Genomic DNA, 21,814 nt, shown 5'->3' with positions numbered 1-21,814 from the left:
GATTTAAGAGCGTGGTTTGCACTTGAATAACATTCAGTCTCTTCCAGTAACTTCTTTTCTTAAGTTTTAATTATCAAAATTAAATGAAGTGAAGGCCAAATGTTATGGAGTAAAAAAATGCATTGCTCTAATAACTCATTTCGAAATGACATCACTGTCATCAGGTTACGTTACCTTTTTTGGACCTTCAATTTTAGAGTAGCAGAGAATATTGCACATAGTAATATATTGCGCAATTTTCATTATGATTAAATCCACATCAACCAGAAAAAACAGCAAATTCAGGCTCTTACTGTCTCCAAATTGCCATCACGATATCGGCTTTTTCCTTTGTGGTTATCGTTGCCAAAATAATTCATGCTAACAATATTATCACGGTATCTATTTAAATGGGTTTTTTATATGGATAAATAATGCTATCAGTCAAATTCATCTTTAATTTAGTTTCTTTTGTATTTTCCCCTTTTTTGGCCAACAAATCACACTTAAATTTCGAGTATAAGGATTAGAGAGAGTTTGTAACATTTTGGTTCTTAAGGCAAAAAATAAAATGTGTAAAATTACAACAATGTCAATAACGTTTTTTCGCAATACCGGTATATTGTGACCACCCCTATTTCAAACCACAACGTAACTGACATTCCAGAACGAAGAGTTCAGTCCAGTCAGGTTAAAATGTATTCTTGTTATTTTCAGAAGTCACTAGTTTGGTCAGAGCCCAGGTATAAATATTGTAGCAGATTCAGAGTTTTGGGTTTCCAAACGCTTGCACCACACCCCTGAATGTGTAGCTAAGAAGTGTCTCTTTTCAAGGTCAGAACCTCTAAACGTGTTCCTTCTCAATTACGTGCGTTTATTTCAGGTTTGTTCACTCTTGTAGACCACACTGAAGGTGGAACTTCTTCCAGCTTTGCTTCACTATGTGCCAACCCTCAATTTGTGAAATTGACAAGAATTTACACGCAGTCAATTATCAGTCCATTTTTCTGGCATACTTACACAAGTGTTTTTACCAAGAACCGAAGTGTGTAGATGCAAATTTAATAGTGTATTTTTATTACAGTATAAACTCGTATTTATTTTGAATATAGATAGATTTGATTAATACTCCTCCTGATTGTGTTGAAGTATTTATGCCAGAAAGCGTATTATTTGTATTTATGAAGAGAATACTGCTTTGCGTAATATGAAAGTATTCCATTTTAGACGTGGATTAAAACTAGCACCTACTGAGATGTACAGGATGGCGAGAGAAAAAGGGTCCTGTCTCTTTTTGTCTGTTGTTTACCTGTCACTCGATCCAACAAATGCTCTAATAGGATATCTCTGGTGTCTTTTAACCCTTTGAGCACCCAACAGAGTGAATATTCAATCTAATTGGCATAAACCTTAAGACTTAAAGCGTAGGTTCTTGTGGGTGGTGGAATTATTGATATATTAGAACAAAATGTTCTCTTGATAAGCTCTCGGGTTCTCGAAGGGTTTTACTAAACTACAAAGAATCAGTATTTAGCATCACCTTGATCTTTGCTTAAATGTTCTGTACTTTTGCTTTATTCTTGGTTTCTTTGTCTTTTTTTGTCCAACTACAGTGTCTTTGACCAATGAGAAGTAATCTTATCTTAATCTGTGACTGTGCCTTCTCAATACTGGGCTCTGCATCTGGTTTTGGGATAATCTGTCCTGTTTTTATTTTCTTCTGACTTCTGCTTTTGACTCTGCATGCTCTTGTATTCTTATAATGGTAGAAAAAAAAGCAACAACAAAAAGAAACTTTTTAATTGTCAGTTTGGCAAGACTATTGTAACAACAGATCTTTCATGGAATTTTGTGACTTCTCTCTCTTTCTCTCTCTGCCAGTGTTGTCGTAATAAATATGAACAATGGTACAGCAGACATGCCGTCTTGATTTCTCTCTCCATCCTTCAGTCTTGTCTCTGTCTTCAGAGTTGGCACACTACACAGGCTGCTTGTCAATTTCACAAATGGATTGGTTGTGTCCTGTCAAAGGAACAGTTTACCCAAAAGTGAAAATTCTGTCATCATTTATTCACCCTCGATTTTTCCAAATCTGTAAATGTCTTTGTTCCGATGAACACAGAGAAAGATATTTGGAAGAATGCGTGTAACCAAACAGTTCTTGGCCGTCATTGAATACCATAGTTGGAAAAACTGCTTTATACATTTCTTTGTTCTGTTGAACACAAACGATGTTGGAGAATGTAGGAAAGCAAATAGTTCCTAATCCTACTATGGTAGTCAATGGTGGCCAAGAACTGTTTGGTTACAAGCATTCTTCCAAATATCTTTTTCTGTGTTCAGCAGAACAAAGACTTATATACAGATTTGGAACAACTGGAGGGTGAGTAAATAAAGACAGAATTTTCATTTTTGTGTGAACTGTCTCTTTAGGCTGTGATACTATTAGGGAAATAGGGCTTAGCATGTTTTTTCTTATAGGGCTGTCAGTCGATTAAATGTAATGTGATATATGCAGATTAATGAACTGCATATAAAAATATATGAACGCTACACAAAAAACTTCGGATTGAAGATTTTTTAAAAATTATTCTCGTCCAATAATGCAGATTTATCTGACGACTATTGCTTTGTGTTTTTAAGATTTAATTTTGGAATAAAAGTAGTTCGACTTTTTTCATGGTATTTACAAATGAGCCTGGATGCCTGTGATGTTTTCTCATTTGAACAACACTTTGTATAAAAAACTAAATGTATTTTTTTTAATTGATCATGCTCAATTAAGCATTACACTGACAGCCCTAGTTTTTCATATCATGAAAAGGTTCCTATTAGTTCAGACATTACGTAATCAATCAACGTTAGTTGTTAGAGTAAAATGTTTTTCTTTCCATGTGGAAATGAAGCATCTCCTGCAGGCAGTCTATACTTCTGTATTTGAAATAAGATCACACAGTAGCATCAAAGACTAGAGCATAATACAATGCCACATTTCTTTTATCAGTCTATCAGCGTGGATGCTGGTATGGAAGTGTGAATAATTGCACATTGAGAGGCTACACTGGAAGGCTGAAAATTGTATCTCGTGGTCTGAGTCACAGACCAATTGTGATTTTCAGTCAAAACAGTAATATGTTTTAAAGGAAAAAATAAAACCTGTATACACTCATTAGTGTGCGTGTGCAGACACCACTAATCCAGTCTTGTCGAGTTAAATTGACCGCCTGGTCTAAGAATGCTTCTGTCTGGATTTGTAAAGGTAGATAAGACCTCAAAAATCATTAGAGTGGGTGTGTGGCAGAGGAATCTAGGTAATGAACCAGTGCCACGTCACATGATTCATTATGACCCCCCACGCATCATCAATGCATCACAACGTACAAATCGTCTTTGTGCAGCGCTCAAGGAAAAAGGAAGTTGCTGAATGAGAATCAGCCATTTTATCTTTTTAAACCCCTTAAATGTCTCTTCAGACGAGCACTTTCAACAAGTTGGTATGATTTATTAGGGTCTTCATGAAATGTCTGGAACATATTTTGCTTAAAAACACTCAATGGCTGTGTAAACAAAACCCTTCTTGCCTCTTCAAAAACAGCTATGCTCACAGCAACCCGTTTTGGTGCATGTCTCTTTAACTGATAATAAGTTACAGCAAACCCCACCCCCCTTCTGTCCGGCGTGTCAACACAACACACGTGTAGTGGCAATGGTTTAGCTAAATGATATTTACTGAATTCCTCTGCGGTTAGTTTAGTCTTAAACGTCTCAAATCATTCGTCCGGAGACAAAAAAATCAGTCACAGCAAGCAGCGCATCCTAATGCGCTTACGTTGTGCGTGTTTGCTTATCTAAAATCCACGGAATCCACTGCAGATCTCAGCGGAATTACATGGATTTTAGCGCTTGTCATTGACAAGTTATAACGTTACACACACAACGTGAGAGCTAGTTTGCTTTGACAGATTTTTCAGCATAAGCACGAATGATTTGAGACGTTAAAACTAAATTAACCCCAGTGTTCGCCCCTGTTCATTAGCAAAACAAACAGCTTGCTGCAGCTGAACATATTAACGCACATAATGTATTAACATTCATACAGCTAACTCCAAGTGTCCATCTGCACTTATATACAGTAAGTCTAACACTGGCTTTGAATGTTCTATTTAGCCCGTGACTGACTTAGCTACCTTCGCTATCATATGCTAACGTTATCCTCCTATATATACGGTACATTTACGTCAATTCAGACTGTTGATAAATATTACTTACATTGGCAGTTTTGTCTCGTTCAGTCGGTCTCGATCCCTCTTGAGGAACAACTTTGAAGCTAATCCTGCTTGTACTGTCCCAGGTTGATAAAGCACTCCGGTTTGAAGTGATTCGCGCAAATAAGCAGGTTTTTACTTTTGGTTTCTGATGGATTTACACTAAAAATAAAATAAATCCACTCCTGTCTCTTCCGAGTATCATTGCCGAGTACTCTTCCGAGTATCATCAGCGCGGTGGGTGGAACTGTGTAGATTAAGATTTATTATAACATTATAATAAAATCCGCTTTGGACGTCACAATCGGAGCGAAATCTGAAGGGCTCGATTTCTCACATGCTTGCAGGGAAAGGCACACCAAAACAAACTTACTGGGTTCTTATTTTTCACGTTTTCTGGGTTGCTAGATGCACCGGGGACCCGATTATAACACCTAAACACAGAAAAAGTGGGGTTTTCATCTGATGTCTCCTTTAAATATTTGTTGTTTCAAGGTAAAATTATAGAGTATTTGTATGTTGATGGTTTGTAGACAAATAAGATTAAATTCATGTTTGAGTGAGATTTGGGAACAATGTGCATAACTTTAATAAGATTGATAAAATAATATTTTTTGTTGTACGTATTTATCCTGAAACTACTTAAGATCTACTGTAGACCATTTTTTCAAATCTCCAAGTACAACTATGCAACATGAATGCATGAATACATCTTTGTTTGTTAAAGGAGTAGTTCACCTTCAAAATGAAAATTCTTTCATCATTTACACGCCCTCTTGTCATTTCAAACCTATATGACTTTCTTCTGCTGAACACAAAAGAAGATATTTAGAAAAAATTTGGTAACAGAACAGCACAGCCCCCCATTCACTTCTATTGTAACCAATTCAAGTTAACTGCTTATTCAAAATATCTTCTTTTGTGTTTGAAATGACAAGAGGATGAGTAAATGATGAAAGAATTTTCATTTGGAAGGTGAACTACTCCTTTAAGTACAATTTGTTTGAATACAAAGCAAAGATGTCAGTTTTCCAAAGTGGGACATCACTTTTGGACACTACTATGTATCGCTGCTGTCCTTCTGAAACCTTGTATCTCCATATTTTTATCTCCATATTTGAGGTTTCAGAAGGACAGCAACAATATTTATATATAATATTGTAGTATTATTAGCATTAAAGCACGGTAATTAGTATCATTGTTTTAACACTGATGCTTTTTTAATAACTGATGTTGTCATTACAGAAGCTGATGATTTAAAATTTGACCCTTTTGGCACGTCAGCCGTAAGCAGTCTGGGCAGCTATGACTGGTCAGACAAAGAAGATCTTTCATCTGCTCAGGGTAAGAAGCTCCAGGGAGGTGCACTTTCGTCTTTAGCTGTGGTCCACAGGAAGGAGACGTCTTTCGGAAGCTCAGAGAATATCACCCACACCACGGTTGCCAAGGTGACCACCTTCCCAATCGAAGATGGTGCTGCCTCCACCGGGAGCCGGATCGAAGCATTTGCTGACTTCGGCTCCGTTGAGCAGTCTGGACAAGATGATGATGACTTTGGCGACTTTGCCAGCACGGTTTCTGAAAAATCCGACTCCCCTCCCAGTACTGCTGACACTGGCTCGGAGGGCAACCAGGCCGAAACGTCAGACGAGTTCGGTGCCTTTCAAGGAGACAAGCCTAAGTTTGGCAAATCAGACTTTTTGAAGGCAAGCGTGCAGGCCAAGCTGAAATCCAGCGAGGAGATGATCAAGGACGAGCTCGCCACCTTTGACCTGTCTGTGCAGGGTAAGTGTATACTTGACAAATGACATTTAGCATTTAGTAGACATTAAATGCAGTGAGCATTTCTTAGTTGCATTTTGTCTGAAAGTCAACAGATGGCAGTGTGGTGTCTGAAGCGTACTACACTGTCAGTAGAACACAAAAAATGCATTTCTTTCTTAGCGTTTTTGTCTTGTTTTCCCAGCACAAATAACAAAAAAAGTTGCAGAATTGATATATAATTTTTTATCTAAAAAAAATCTTGTTTTCTGAAAGCAAAAATCAAAATTTGTTTATTTATTTTGGTCTGATTGTTGTTATTTGTGTTCCGTTCATTTGTTTTGTCCTCCTTGTTTCTTAAAGTTTTGATGCATAATGGATATTTTTCTTAGTCCACTAACTACTACTACTAATAAATAAATAAATGTATTTAATAAAGAAGTCAAATTACATATAAATCATTTTTCTTACCCCAGTCATTCTTATAAATAAAATAAAGGTGCTTAAAAGAACCTTAGAAGAACCATTTTTGGTTCCACAAAGAACGATTCATCTCTTTTTTACCTTTTTATAATCTGAAGAACCTTTTTTCGCCTCAAAAAACCTTATGCGAGACAGAAAGGTTTTCTATGGCATGGTGAAGCACCTTTATTTTTAAGAATGTTGCTGGATATTTTAAGCATAAACATACTGTACTTGATTTTTGTGCGAAAACCAGATTTAATGTCTCTTAATACTCAAAAATTAATATTTTGTTTCTTTTCAAATAAATGTATCTTGGATAGTTGTACTGGAAAAACATGACAGAAATACTAAGGAATAAATTTCTTGCAGTGAAGCCACCCAAATCCTTTATCAAAACCCACTTTCTCACACACACACATTATTTATTAGCACTTACGCAATAACAAAATCTTATTAGTCTCTTATTGATGTCTACACACATCCGCTGTTCCAACAAAAAGGGTTTATTCCTCCTACCAGGCAGTTAATCTGAAGGCAGGAGTTTATGTAGTAATGGATTAGCGCTGTTAGAATCTGAAATCACACAGAGACTGATGTGTTTCCCAGCGGGCGGTGTGATTCCCCGTCGTTGCATGAGTTTACCGTGCTGCTGTTCTTTTCCCAGTGGAACTCTACCTTCACTTGTGTGCGCGTGTGTGTGTGTGTGTGTGTGCGTGTGTGTGTGGCAGCTTGCTCGCGTTCTGCATGATGAATAATGCATGCCTATATTACCATGGTGCTGTTTTGCACATAATAATTATCTGTTGCAAATGAGGTATTATTGGTTTGTCTCATGGCTCGGGCTGGATCAGCGACAACAGTCTGAGTGCTCGGAAAGTTTTAGTCATACAGCGGGATAAACACTCCGGCTGATTAAATATTTATCACGTTCATCGAAAAATACTACAACAGGAATCTAAATCAAACATTTCATTATCTCTGTTTAGTCTCCCATAAACGCAGCCACAGTCTGGGAGAGAAAGAAATCGTCCGGTCCATACCCTCTCCTGCCCCTGAACAGCCCTTCAGAGACCGCTCCAACACCCTGAACGAAAAACCAGCGCTGCCCATCATCCGCGACAAGTACAAGGATCTCACCGGAGAGGTGGAGGTCAGTCAATTCTATCCCTCCGCTCTCTGCTACACATGTTTCCTTTGAGACGCACACGTTATGAATGTGCTACGGGTGTCCCCGACTAAGAATTTACATAGTCGAATCAGAATTGTCACGTCTTGCCTATAGTCGACTGATAGTCCAATCAGACGTGTGTGTGTTTGTGTGTGCGCGTGCGGCCGTGCATGTGTGGACGACACCGGGTGGTTAAGGGTTCAGCGCAACATTTAAAGAGAAGGTGTTAATTCATATTTAAATGCCCAAACATTCAGTAAGTGACAAATGTTTGGAAACGGTGTGCACATTCATTTGCGAGTCATCTGCGGGTGCTTCTCTATACCGGTCTCACAGCACAGAAGACGCGGATAGACGCGATCCTGCGCTGGGTAATAGCCAGACATCGCGCTCATATGCGCCGGTGGTTTCGGTACCCAACCCTAAAAATGTCCCACATCATAAATAGCTCAGTGCATGCCCGTCTGCTACGCCACTGCCCATATAACCAAAATGACATGATCCCCATTGCATAACACCTCTGCGAAGATTCGACTGTGAGATTGGTAGTCGAATCGGGCTCCTCCGATCGAAGCATCGAATCGTCGACGATTCGGGGTCACCCCTAGAATGAACAAAGCTTTTATTCTGTTTAATCTGTTACTTTTATTCTCCAAACAGGAGAGCGAGCGGTATGCGTACGAATGGCAGCGGTGTTTGGAGAGCGCTCTACAGGTACTGTAACGCACCTCCAGACTCATTAATAACGTTTTTTTATGCATGTAACATTAATTGTTCTGCTGTTCATGTAGCTCCTTCTATTAAAGTGAATCTTTCTTCCCCCCCCCTCCAGGTTATCACCACTGCCAATAACAGCCTTAATGGCATCAGCAGTTCCACAGTGTGCACAGAGGTCATCCAATCAGCACAGGGGATGGAGTACCTGCTGGGTAAGACTAAAATCACTGATCTGAGAGCAGCTCTGCCTATACTTAACGTTAAAAGAGCGTTTCTCATTCATCCACATTCATCCTCATGAGCCCCAGTAGTCTTCTGTCAAACAGACAGGCCAGGTGTACTGCCTTATGTGCTGAACAGTTCCACACACACACACACTGTTGTGGGTCTGATTAAATGAGGAGTGTGTGTGTGTGTGTGGAAAAACACGGAGTGCTCTTGTTAAAGATTGTTAAAGCTCTTGACTTAGGATGTAGTGATGTGAATAGAGGCTAGAGTTACCAGGAAAAACATCACATTGCAACTGTCTATTACTTTGACATGGTGGTTTGATTATAGACCATTTTGCGAGATGTAAACAACAGGTGCACTTACCGTTTCAGTTTTTTAACACTTACACTCATCACATCAACAATCTTCATTTTAGTTTGTTAAAAACAAGCTATGACATGATTAAAAGTATTAATTTCAAAACTTTGTACACAGTTTTTAACTTTTTCTTTACAAAAAAGGCCTTTAAAATTCTCCTTATTCTAACTATTAAAAAAACTGTCATTGGACACATCTTTTTCCAGTATTTTATTATGCGTGAATATTTTGTCAATTATTTTTAATTTGTCATTTAAGAACATCTAGTACAACATCCAACAGTTTTTATTTTTAGAAATTTTGAATTAAATTAGAACACATAATGCATTCAGACAAATCAGGATGCGTTACCGTAATGAGAATTACAGCAGAAAAGCTATAAAATACATACATCAAAATTTCTTTCCATATGTTAAAATGATGCTTTGTGAAAAGCAGAGAACACAACTGTTTATGATGATAATTTTTGTGTTACCTAAATTATGATGATAATTTTTGTGTTACCCAAAATAAAGTGTATGACGCAAAATAGATAAAACGGTAAACTTTTAAGGTATTTAATTGGACACAATTATTTGGCAAAAATGTACACTACTGCGTATCAGATAATATGGGTTTTATTTGAATATAAAAATGCATAAAAAAACAAAAAGCTTACAGGAAATTAAAGAAACATTTACAGGAAATGTATCTGTTATTAAAAGTTGTTAATCATCTTGTAGTAATGTTGATATGATGTGTGAACAGTATTTTGATGGTAAAAAGACAGAGCGCTGTTGCTTGTGTGAACATCACATTTGTGTATTTTCCAGAAAAGTCCTTCTGGTCATTTTATGGTAATTTACCAGTGTATTACTGTGTGAAAATGAATGTGCTGTGTAACAAAGCTGTTTTTTATTTAATGAGAGATGTTAAGAGATGTTTATTTAAAATCTAGGCTTTTAAACACAAGGTACACAGTCAAGTGTCTCGTGTATACATGGAAAGAAAAACATCATTAATTGTCCTCATAATTTTTACGCTTAATATTATTATATAAAATAAAATAATTATTTTTATTTAATGTATGGTTGGCTGGAGCTCTTTAAAATTATGCAATACATTTATTTTGGCGCAGGATATAGCTATTATTTTTTCTTCATGTCCTCCCTTGAACCCTGCCTCCTCAACCTCCCACTTTCATATCATCTTTCACCCTGTCATAACATTGTAAAGATGAAAATGAATCGCCAGTTATTGACTTTGAATAAATAAATATGCTGACAGGCCTGTTGTCATTTCAACAGTTGCTATTTATTTATTGCCTGGGGCATCATTGTATCATCAATATCGAGGTACCAGAGACGGCTGTCATGCCATAGCTAAAATTTTGCTATCGGTCCAACCCAAACTGAGCCTGCAGTGCATTGTGGGTCTGACCTGGGCAGGCTTGCGTTTCAGAGTAGAGCTACTATTCCGAGCCTCTCTAATGGCTTCAACTTAAAATTACTTTCAGTTCAGGGGAATTGTAGGAACAGCACCGCTGGCTATTGTTTCAACACACTCAGTTCTTTTGTTTTTGTTTTCACATGCAGAAGAAACATCTTTTCATTTTCCCATTCTAAGGTTGCTGCCAGGATGAATGGCCTCCGGTGATAATTTGTCATGCCGTAGCGATCACAAAACATTGTGTCTCTTTATTTTCATCCACACTTGTGGTTTTGATTGCCATGACGATGAGTCCTCCATGTGTTGGGAAAGGTTTATGTATGGCTGAACTTATTCTTTTGGCTGTGACAGGTGTGGTGGAAGTGTATCGTGTGACCAAGCGAGTTGAGCTGGGAATCAAAGCCACGGCCGTTTGTTCTGAGAAACTGCAGGAGCTGCTTAAAGACATCAGCCGTGTGTGGAACAACCTGATGGGCTTCATGTCGCTAGCAAACCTTACTGTGAGTTACCTCAAAATGTAACCCTTTATAATAACTTCTCCTAAATAATAGTTCACCCAAATATTTAAAAAATCTCATTATTTACTCATTATCTTGCCACCCCAGATGTATATGACTTCCTTTATTAAGTTGAACACAAATTATTTAATGGTATTTATATTGTAATTTTAATTACTTATATTATTTTATATTAAAATGCTGTCATGTTATATTCTTAGATGAGGCTCAGAATTGCAAAGCTGTGGAAAGTAAACACATCCATCATTATATGTTAAGAGAAAACGATTAATGGTTTGTACTAGGGATGCACCGAGGCCTGATACCAAGCTCATGTACTCGTAATGACACACCGATACCAAAGACCGATACCTCACGTGACATACATAGAGCCCCTATGATTTCCGCAATACGGAAACGCGGACAGAATCGAGGAATCCAGGCATTTCTTAACAAGAAATTAGCGCTGAACAGCTAACGTAACAGTTAACGAAATATTCAGATACTGTTTAAATATGTATTCTGCTTGTTTTGCGTTACCGTGTGTGAAAGAGTGGTGCGGTTGCGTGTACTGAACGCATTGTGCTTGTGGAGCTTTCAGCGCCAGCGTTTCACTGCACGAGGACACGAACACATAAACAAACACCATTTGCGGCGATCCGTCAAAATGAAAGTCCGGTTAACTTAAACAAATTAACCGTCCCGTCCCGTCAAAATAAAAGTCTGTTTGACTTGAACAAGTTATAATACACTCACATTTTACCACACCACCCCACTTAATTTTTTTATAATTTGACCACAGAGTATATTGTTTACTTAAGTAAACTGAAGTAAATGTGCTAGTGAAATAGTGCTACTTATCATAAAAAATAGAACTTGATTAAAAAATAGTACTTAAGTAGACCTAAAAACAAAAGAAAAAAAGAAAATGTACCAGTAAGATATTGGTTTATTAACGTTATTGTACATTATACAGACATCGGTTATAGGTATCGGTATCAGCGAGTACCAGAAAAAAATATCGGTACTCATACTCTGTCTTTAAAGGGGTCATATGGCAGAAATGCGTGTTTTTCTGTGTTTTTGGTGTGTTATATAAGTTGCCCATGCATGTATTAGACACGTAAAATTGCACAAATGAAAGTGTGGGAACAAAAGATGCATTCTATCTAAAAGCGAATGCTCAACCAGACTTGCCTGAAACGCCTCATGTAACCACACCCCGGCGAATCTACGTAACTTCGTAACATGATTTAGCTAAGACCGCCCAAATCTACACATAGTTAAGGTGGGCGTAATTGTAAATCTCATTGTATCGCCTGTCAGTACAATTGCTTTGGAACCTGATGTTCCGAGTGAAATGCTTGCAGTATTTGACCAATCACTACGCACTGGTGAACTGGCCAATCATAGCACACCTCGCTTTTCAGAGCGATGAGCTTTGTAAAAAATCATCGCGTTTCAGAGAGGCGGTGCAATGAGGAGATACAAACATGCACGGTGTGGAAAATACAACGTTTTTTAAACTTTAAATAGTGTATACACATTGCGTTACATCTAAAACAAACAATAATATTCGTTTTAGCCGTGCAATATGACTCCTTTAAAAAAATGGTATCGGTGCATCCCTAGTTTGTACTTATATACTTGGGTCTACTCGTGCAGTCTGTCTTCAGACACACAAGAACCACTGAGATTCAACGTTATAGTTATATTTTAATTGACTGCTCTGCTCTCTATGTTTTACATAGATACAAGCCACATTGGTCTCATAAATATCAAAATATTCGTCGTTTTGCTTTAAAAGACATTCTGGATCCATTTGGATTACTTTAATGATAGATGTATGTGCTTTGTGAAGCTTTACCATTTTGAGCCCTGGGAAGATAACATGACATGATTTTATCATAAAATTATTTGTGTTCAACTGAAGAATGCAATTTTTTATGTATAGGTGAACTGTTCTTTTAAGAAATTACATTGTAATATCGTTATCAACTAGCTAGCAGATGAAAAATAGATATATGGACTACAGCCATATTTATGCCTGATAATGTCTTAGAGACGCATAGAAAGCATGGACTCTTTTGACTAACGTTAGCAAGCAACCAATTAGATCACTATAGCAACCACCTGCAACATTCCAGAATCGTAACAGGGGCTCTAGCATGAGCAAAAACACGTATCGCCCGACGCAATGTGGCAGCAGAGCGACACAAGTGTTTTTTTGCTTGTTTCAGCCCGACGCAGTTATCATTTTCACGTCATGCGCCACGTTGTTAAAATAGCAAATGCATTTGCGTGTGTTGCACACGAGGTGTGTTCAGGCGTATTGTTAGCGCGTTGCTATTTTGAGGCAGCTTCTCTAGAGCTAGATCTTAGTCTTGCAGTTACTCCCGGGGAACATCAGTACCAGCTGATAATATTAGTTGCGATAATATTAGTTGCTGCCCGCTGTCGCAGAACACCCGAAAAGCACAAGCGCTCTGGAGCGTAATGAAAATGAATGTGGCAGGAGAGCAGAGAGTTTTTCTCGCCTTTTGATCCTGCTTGTTTGGGCCGATGTATCGATCGTAAGGACCAATCAACAGCTGTGAAGTTGACGGGTAGGTTGAGTGGCCCCTGCGATCGGAGGTTTGACTGACAGCTGGTGGGTTTTTGATGTTTGTGCGTTTGTGTGTTTCTAGCCCGATGAGAACTCTCTGGACTTCTCCTCCTGTATACTGAGGCACGGCATGAAGAATGCGAAGGAGCTGGCGTGCGGTGTGTGTCTGCTCAACGTGGACTCTCGCAGCAAGGTCTGTATCTGCATAACATTGGTGCCGCACACGTCTTGCATATTAATTTTGCCTCGCATTGTTTTTACAGTATAATTAGCGTCCACCTCACAGAAGTTCTTGTGTTAAAGGGATAGTTCACCCCCCAAATAAAATATGTCGTTATTTACTCAACCTCAAGTTGTTCCAAATCTGTATAAATTTTGTTTTTCTGAACACAGAGGAGGATATTTTCAAGAATGTGGGAAACTAAACAATTATGGGGCACCATTGACTACCACAGTAGTTTTTTTCCTACTATGGAAGTCGATAGTGCCCCAGAACGGTTTACTTACAAACATTCTTTCTCTGTGTTCATCAGAACAACGAAATCTATACAGATTTGGAACAACTTGAGGTTGAGTAAATAATGTCAGAAATTTCATTTTTGGGTGAACTGTTCCTTTAAACTCCCTTGCCAACATCCCTCCTGACTGCTATCTCTATGATTTTCACCATTTTACAGAAGAAAGACGAGAACACATTTGGACGCCTGTTTAAAAGAGTAGGATACTGCCTCAACTTCAATTTGCAGCATGTTGCGGGGGTCAGGCAGGCAAACGCTCCCCTGTTGTGCTGCCAAAATGACCAGAACTCGCCTCTCGCCACTCGTCCCTTTTCAGACTGCCAAAAACAGTCAGCGGTCAGCGCTCACAGGGTCGATCGGACTCCTACATCAGAATCTACTGACCCTCGATTCATACCACTGTTTTATTTATGTGGATTTAGTTGGTTAATTCGGTTTTAAAAAGCTTTTAGCTCCTGATTTTATTTTTTTAGACTTTCCTTAGATTGAGACGCAGGCATGATGTCTAGTTAACTGTGCAGACACTTGTACCCAAACATGGCGAACGGGTGAAGGCTTTGTCATTTTGGCACCTCAGGGGTCGTCTGAGAGCAAATCAACAAATAGCACGGGGCAAGAAAATCATATATCAAAGCAATAGTTCACCAAGAATAAAAATTCCGTTTTCTCACCATCACGTGGCTTTGAACAAAACAAAATTAGATTTTTTTTTGAGAGGCAAAAGTAAATCAGTCCATGGTAAGAAAACACTGGAAAAGCGAGATCCATGAGCGTTATGTGCCTTGAGGATCAAAGCTTAAATCATGACTAAAATGTCTTTCTCTGTTGTATAAATTAGAATCTGACGCTCGAAATAATTTTTTAAATAGCATGTCACTTTCGAGTACTTGTCAATTAAGTACACATCAAGCACACATTTTCCTAATAGATCAAGCAAACGGAAACAAAAATGATGTGAGCGTTTAAAAGCAGCTGTTTGTCAGTCAGTCAGACAGACAGACAGACAAGACAAGACATAGATACCAAATTGGGAGTGTGCTACACGTACTAACTGTTTTGTGGAAATAGTGTTTTTACTACACTGGTGATGAAGTACTGGTAATAGTTAGAAACAGCATGAGAGTGAATAAATGATGAGAGAATTTTCATTTATGGGTGAACTGTTGCCTTGTGTTCATGAATTCAATGAAATCCTGCACTGTTTTTACCGTACACTCGTCCACCAGACATACGATCACAAATCGTTTTATTAAGAATTCTCCTTTTACTGCCTTCTTAAATCTCTCCAACATTAATGCCATGGTCAAGGTTTTCTGATGTAAGAGAGGGGTAAACATTGCTCGTAGCGCTCTAGATCGAATCAGAAAAGGAGGGGCTCTTGCAGCAAGGAATCATGGGATTGATGTCTGAGGAGCAGATGCAGCTCAGCCATCAGTCACGGCAATCAAAATCACAGGTGCTAACAGATCTACCACACATCCAGCTTAAATTAATAGAGTCGCTTCCGTCTGCTCCTGACATTCGATTAATATCCCGCATTTTTAATTAAGTTTCGGGGGATTGGGGGACAGAATCACTGTCGGGGGTGGGTAATGAAATCAGGGTTTTAAAGACACATTTTTAAGGTGGAGCAGAAATGGTGAGATGCTTTTAAAGCTTGTGAAGGGATGAGGGTGTTGGATGCTGTCTGCGGCAGGTGTGTGTGTGTTGGGCTACAGGTGGATGAGGATGGTTCACTCGGTTGACCTTGGGTTAACATTTGGGTTCTGTCCAGGCAATGGACCAGGCAATCCTTTTGCATCTGCTAATAAGATTTGTCTACAGGAATGGGCAACGGTGTATTAACAACTCTTTGTCATAGTTTCTATTACATGTACCTACAGCCACGGAAAACATTAAGAGACCATTTCAAAGTTATTTTCAGTTTTTCTGAATTTAGTATTTATAAGTATGTGTTTTGGTAAAATTATCAATTTTATTTCATTCTGTGAACTACTGACAATATTTCTCCCAAGTTTCAAATGAAAATATTGTTTCTGTTTGCATTAATTTACAGAAAATGAAAACTGGAGAAACTGAAAAAATACAAAACATCTTTTCTGCTATTTTCACCTGACCTCAAATACAGCAAAGAAATCAAATTCATATTCACTTTTCCTAAATGCATGTACAAATTTTACTGTTGTATTGCTTAAAAGTACAAAAAAAACCATAATCTAGATTTTGATCACAGTTTTCATGTGTCTTGTCATGCTGTCAGTCTTTCACATAGCTGTTGGATGAATTTGTCACTCCTGAGGTTTGATTTTGTTGAAATTCAACAGACACTGGACTGGAATGACCACAATACATCTAGAAATGCTGATTAAATGTAAATCTGGAATGGTCTCTTAACTTTTTCCTGTGTATACTGTATTGATATATTCACCATATCATGAAAATGGCCTTGGATGGGTTTAATAAACAATACTTTTACAAAATTTTGTTTACAAAAAGTTTTAAGTAATGTTTTGTCAGGCCACTGGATTAAAAAATGGTTAAAGAAATGTTTTCGGATCCCTAATGAAAACATAATAAGGTGAATATATTTAAATGCATTGTCTTGGTCCTAACACAACTCTTAAGATCACACCGGCATGATGGATCAACACAAATGAGTGGCTAGATGATACTTTTGAATGGAAACAATATATCTCTATGAAGCCATTTACACCAGCTATTTACGTGTTCAGTCACATCACAACAAAATGTTGTTTTTTTTCTATCAAAACTTTTGTTTCCAAAGCTTATATTGCGCTAAAAATCCTTTTTCGAGGTCACTTCATTGTTATTTTATCATTTACAAATTGGCAAGCGCCTCATGCTCACTTTTAAGCAATAAAACAGTAATATTTGTATGTATATTTAGGAAAAGTTCCAAAAAAAAAAATGTGATAACATTGATTTTTATCACAGTTTTCATGTGTCATGTCTTGCTGTCAGTCTATCACATTGAGAATCCCAGTCGACTGACGATTGGCTCTTTTAATTGTAAGGCGAGACTTCTTTCGCTAGAGCGGCCATATTAAGTGTTGCATTCCTTGCATTCACAGTAATGTAAGTGGCGCATCTTGTTAACATCAATTAGCTTTGGCGCCACATATCTAATAGGCGTCACGCCGTGTTTGGTGTGAAAAAATATGCTACAAAACTTTCTTTGATATTGTGGGAACTATAGTTACATGCATGTTACTGTTTTAATTTTCTAAGTTGCCCCTTCCTGTAGTGTTACTATTTTGCTAAGGCTTCCGCCTCTAAATGGACAGCTCTTTCACCGCTGGGTCTCTGGTGCTGATCGTTTTACTCGCATATAAAACAAATTTTTCTATCTAATGCTAATGCTGTTTATACTATTTACAGGCACTGACAAAAGACAATCGCTCCAAATTAAGGGTAAATATTACACTGTGTCTGTCTTCACTTAGCTAGAATTGTAGTTTACAGTGTCCCCCCGCAGGCCTTCAAGCGCTTTAGATTCTGTCACAACAAGTGGTGTCAGTTGTTGCACACTGTCTTTGCAATCACATAGTAATTAACCTTTCCACCAGCTAAACAAGGTCAGTTGAATTAGTCTGACCTTTACAGCGGCTGTGAGCCACCTGTTACCACTGCAGCAGACTGCACGAGAGATCCAGAGGTGTTTCTACTGCAGCGTCACGTTCATCATACTCGCACACATTCACCACAGGATCATCACACAGTATTGTTTACATGTCTGCCATGTGCTAATTGCACAGGATCTTCACACAGCTGCCTGAAGTGGATGGCAGACAGAAAGTGAGACAGATCAGAATGTAGGCTGTGCTAACTAGTTATTGGTAAACTTAAATTTTTCACAGATTTAAAGTCTTGGTGAATCAAAATTCACCCTATAGACGTTGTTAGCTCACGTCAATCATTTTGTGGTAATTCAATGCTCAAAATATCCTTAAACCCCGGCTATCAGCAGCCAGTTTTATTTCACAATACAAGTTCCAATCAATTTTCAGGTTTCAGTCCATTTGCATTGAAAAATACAAGCCCTCTATTTTTCACATTCAATATTCTGTTTCACTCAGAAACACTGAATTCTATTAATACTGAAATAAGGAAGATCACGATGTCTGGTTCACAGGAACTTTAAGAAAACAAAGAAAAGTAGAATTTTTGAATGAGAAATGAATGCATTATATTTTAGTTTGAAATTATATTTTCCCTTCCTTCCCGTTGTACTAATTAATTACTTATAAACTACTTATTAGGCATTTGAACGTCATGTCTTGCCTTAAAACCGTAAGTAAAGTGTGATCGCAGAAAACCCTCTGCATTCTTGAAAAGTGAACTGATAAAATATTGCAAATCAATATTTAATGTTCAATAACTTACTTTTGAGTTAAGTAGCCATGTAATAAGCCGTGTAATTCGCGTCAGGTCCCGACGACACTGTAGGAGTTTATTCTTGTGATAACAACTGGCTACCTGTACATTATCCCTTACTTAAAACTAGGTACTTACCATGTAGTTTTAACAGGATTGGTCACATGAGGCAGGTAGTAAATTCCCATTATTACACAGCTCGTTGAAATGCTTGATTCTGATTGGCCAGTCTTGCAGATTCGTTATTCCCAGATAACAACCGCTCAAAACTAATAACACACGGTAACCCTGATGCAGCAAATCATTTTGACAATTTTTGACAAATTAAATATAAATATGTCTTTTAATAACATGTATGACATTATATTTACAAATGATTAAACTAAATTGCCTGTTCGTGACATTTGAACGTCGTTTCTTACCTTAAAACCAAAAGTAAATGGCTTTTCCTCGCAGAAGGTCTGCATTCAGTAAAAATGAGCTAATAAAATATTTCAAATTCACATTTCGTGTCCAGTTTTTTTCTCATGTGGCAAGTAGCCGTGTAATAAGCGGGATAATGTACAAGCAGCCAGCTATTATCGCGAAATAAGCCCCTTCAGTGTGATACAAGATATAGTGTGATACTTACATAATGCACACCCTTGATGACATGTAATAATGTGCCAGATACCCTAGAATTCTTTTTTTATTATTAACTCAACTCAACTCAACTCAACTTTATTTATATAGCGCTTTTACAATTTTCATTGTTACAAAGCAGCTGTACATGAGACACATTAATTGTCGGAAGAATTGTTTAATCTGATTAATAATAAATACTGCAGTAATGCACAACCTCTAATGCATATTACTCAAATAATATCTCATTTCTCGTATCTAATAGTTCTTAAGAACCCTGCACTGATGTTTGACATTTGTTAAGTATCAATGCAATGTTGTGGGTAAAGAAATGCCATACATAATTGAAATGGCACAAAGTTATTTTTTTATGTAGTGTTCATGCGCGAGTGTTCATAGTATTAGCGTGGGAGGATGTGATTCACCACATGACTCATTCTCCTTCGAGCATCAGCTCCTCATTCCTCTTAACATCCATATCATCATCGCCCGATCACAAATGCAGGACTACAGTCTTTCGAATGAAAGCATGCGTGCACACAGTGAAGTCAATATATTAGGTTCACTGGGTTCTTGTTTGGCTTCTCTATATATAGACAGTATGTGGGACGATTGCACACTTCTTTTTCCTCTATTGATCATACAAATGATGGTAAGTGCTTTATTGAGCTCTTGTCTGATTTATGGAGTGGAGTGTTGGTATGCCACACTGAAGTCAGATCTGCGAATAGGTAAATGCCTGTAAAACTCGTTTTAAAAGAGACATTTTTGTGCTGTACCTGTTGAGTTAGTCGACAAATGTAGGTCATAGATCACGGATTGTTCTGGGTTAAGACGTTGAGCTGTATTTGCAGTTCCCATAGAACATTTTATTATATCCCCAAATTCTCAATGCAATCCCATATTTTCTCATTGTATTATATCCCCAAATTCTCAATGCAATCCCATATTTTCTCATTGTAATATATCCACAAATTCTCAATGCAATCCCATATTTTCTCATTGCAAGTCCCCTTTTGTCTCCTCAGTGTAAACATTCCCTTTCTGTTGTCCTTGCAGTTCCTAAATCCCAGCCTACTCGTACCAGCAGTTAAGTGAGATTTGATCTTTTGTGAATTAATTGTTTTTTTTTCATCTCGTCTTGTACAAATACTTGGCAGGCCTTCAACTCGGAGACGGACAACTTCAAGCTCATGTACGGAGGTCACCAGTATCACGCCAGCTGTGCTAATTTCTGGATTAACTGCGTGGAGCCCAAACCACCGGGCTTGATTTTGCCTGACCTGCTCTAGAGCCCTGCCGCTACGCGGAGCAACATAACCGGTCCCAGCGCCTAACCTTGAGGCACAGTCTGAAAGATCGTGGGAGTCATTGAAAGTTCTGTCACTTTAACTGATTATCGCTGTTCGTTTTGAAGCGGTACAGCTCTTGCCACTTGAATTTGGGACGTCTAGATCTGCCATTTTCTGTAGGAAGGTCTAATATATTGTATACTACTGAAGAATAATTTAAATACTGTAAAATATGTCTTTGTCTCTACCTTATTGTCTTTTTGATCTGATCTGATATCTGTCATTTTGATTGTGCCTGGTTGGATTTGACTTATTTCTGTTGGTTTATCTACTATATGAAGTTAATACAGTTGAGTTGTTCTGCATGTGTTATTAATATCAGACTTGTGTTTTTGTAATATAAAATCTGTGAGCAAAACAATATGAATAAAACAACTTGAATGCATAACAAAAACTAGTAGATATTGCATAAATGCACATTCGGCAATTGGGTTTTCATAAACTGTGTCAGTGTATCTTGAAATTTGACCATATTTGTTATTTCCAGAAGCTCATGTCAATGTTCTATGAGAAATATTGCTATTATTTCTACCATTTATGACCACTGTATTGTTATTGTTGTGCTGGAACATCACTTTCACTTGTGAAAGAGACTTGAATGTTTGTATTTCAAGCAATTTCTGAGGATCTTATTAAACATCAAGCCTAAGAGCTCTTACAGGCAGTGATATGTAGAGTTTGCAATTTATGTGACGGTCCTTTTAAATGACTTTTTGTAAAGCTGGGGCATCATAAAGAATTCGCAAAGCAGAAAAAATTCTTGGTTATGGAAGAGCAACTCTAAACCCTCATTTCTTGTCAGTGGTGATAGGTTTTACACAATGCTGTTACATTGCTAATATGACAGGTAGAATAGAGATTCAACTGTTACTTTGCATACTGATTATTAAAGGGATAGTTCACCCAAAAATAATAATTTTGTCATTTGGTCTCATGTTTTTATAAATCCACATGAGGTTTTTTAAGAAACACCAGTTTTGTAGTTAAGTAGAATGGTAGATGTGTGGTTACTATGGTTTTACTACAAATACAAAAAAATGTGGTATAGTACAGTTAAACCATAGTGATTGTGGTGAGAGTGGATGGCTTATTCTTGCACAAAAGGGTTCACATATAAATTATACAGGTTTTAAGGGTAACTGTACCTTTAATGGTTGTTAATGTGTTGTTTTTTTATACCCTACCAGTTCATTCAATGCTGGAGTATTTTTTTCTATGATACATTTATGTGATTACCCCACATTATTGTAAACCCTGTGGTTTTGTTGTTTGGTTTCCGTAATAGGACAAGATAGTGATAGAACTTACCTCATAATGACTCGGCACTAATAGCAGCTCCTCACAGCAACATTACCTTGGTGATGGTTACCAAGGATACAGGAGTTTGAATGTGTAAAATTGTTATACAGAGAACATCAAGCTTTTGAGTCCCTGTCTGTGCAATAAAGAAGGAAG

At 37.7% G+C, this 21,814-nt stretch overlaps 1 protein-coding gene across 8 annotated transcripts in view; it reads left to right on the top strand.

Annotated features, from left to right (window-relative positions):
- The window catches only part of synrg (synergin, gamma), a 44,445-nt gene extending 23,176 nt beyond the window's left edge, over window positions 1-21,269 (top strand). Inside the window, exons 16-24 of one of the 8 annotated variants that reach the window (XM_057350316.1) lie at window positions 5,490-6,029; window positions 7,457-7,620; window positions 8,299-8,352; window positions 8,471-8,567; window positions 10,723-10,871; window positions 13,556-13,666; window positions 14,151-14,189; window positions 17,391-17,423; window positions 20,168-21,269. In XM_057350316.1, coding sequence (XP_057206299.1) covers window positions 5,490-6,029; window positions 7,457-7,620; window positions 8,299-8,352; window positions 8,471-8,567; window positions 10,723-10,871; window positions 13,556-13,666; window positions 14,151-14,189; window positions 17,391-17,423; window positions 20,168-20,299 — 1,319 coding nt within the window. In that variant the 3' untranslated portion in view covers window positions 20,300-21,269. The other 7 variants (XM_057350321.1, XM_057350322.1, XM_057350318.1 and 4 more) reach the window with 7 other exon arrangements.
- The last annotated feature ends 545 nt before the right edge of the window (window positions 21,270-21,814 follow it).

The sequence above is a fragment of the Triplophysa rosa genome, linkage group LG14 (assembly GCF_024868665.1).
Source record: "Triplophysa rosa linkage group LG14, Trosa_1v2, whole genome shotgun sequence".
NCBI classification, from domain to species: domain Eukaryota; kingdom Metazoa; phylum Chordata; class Actinopteri; order Cypriniformes; family Nemacheilidae; genus Triplophysa; species Triplophysa rosa.
This window is presented reverse-complemented; position numbering and strand designations above follow the sequence as displayed.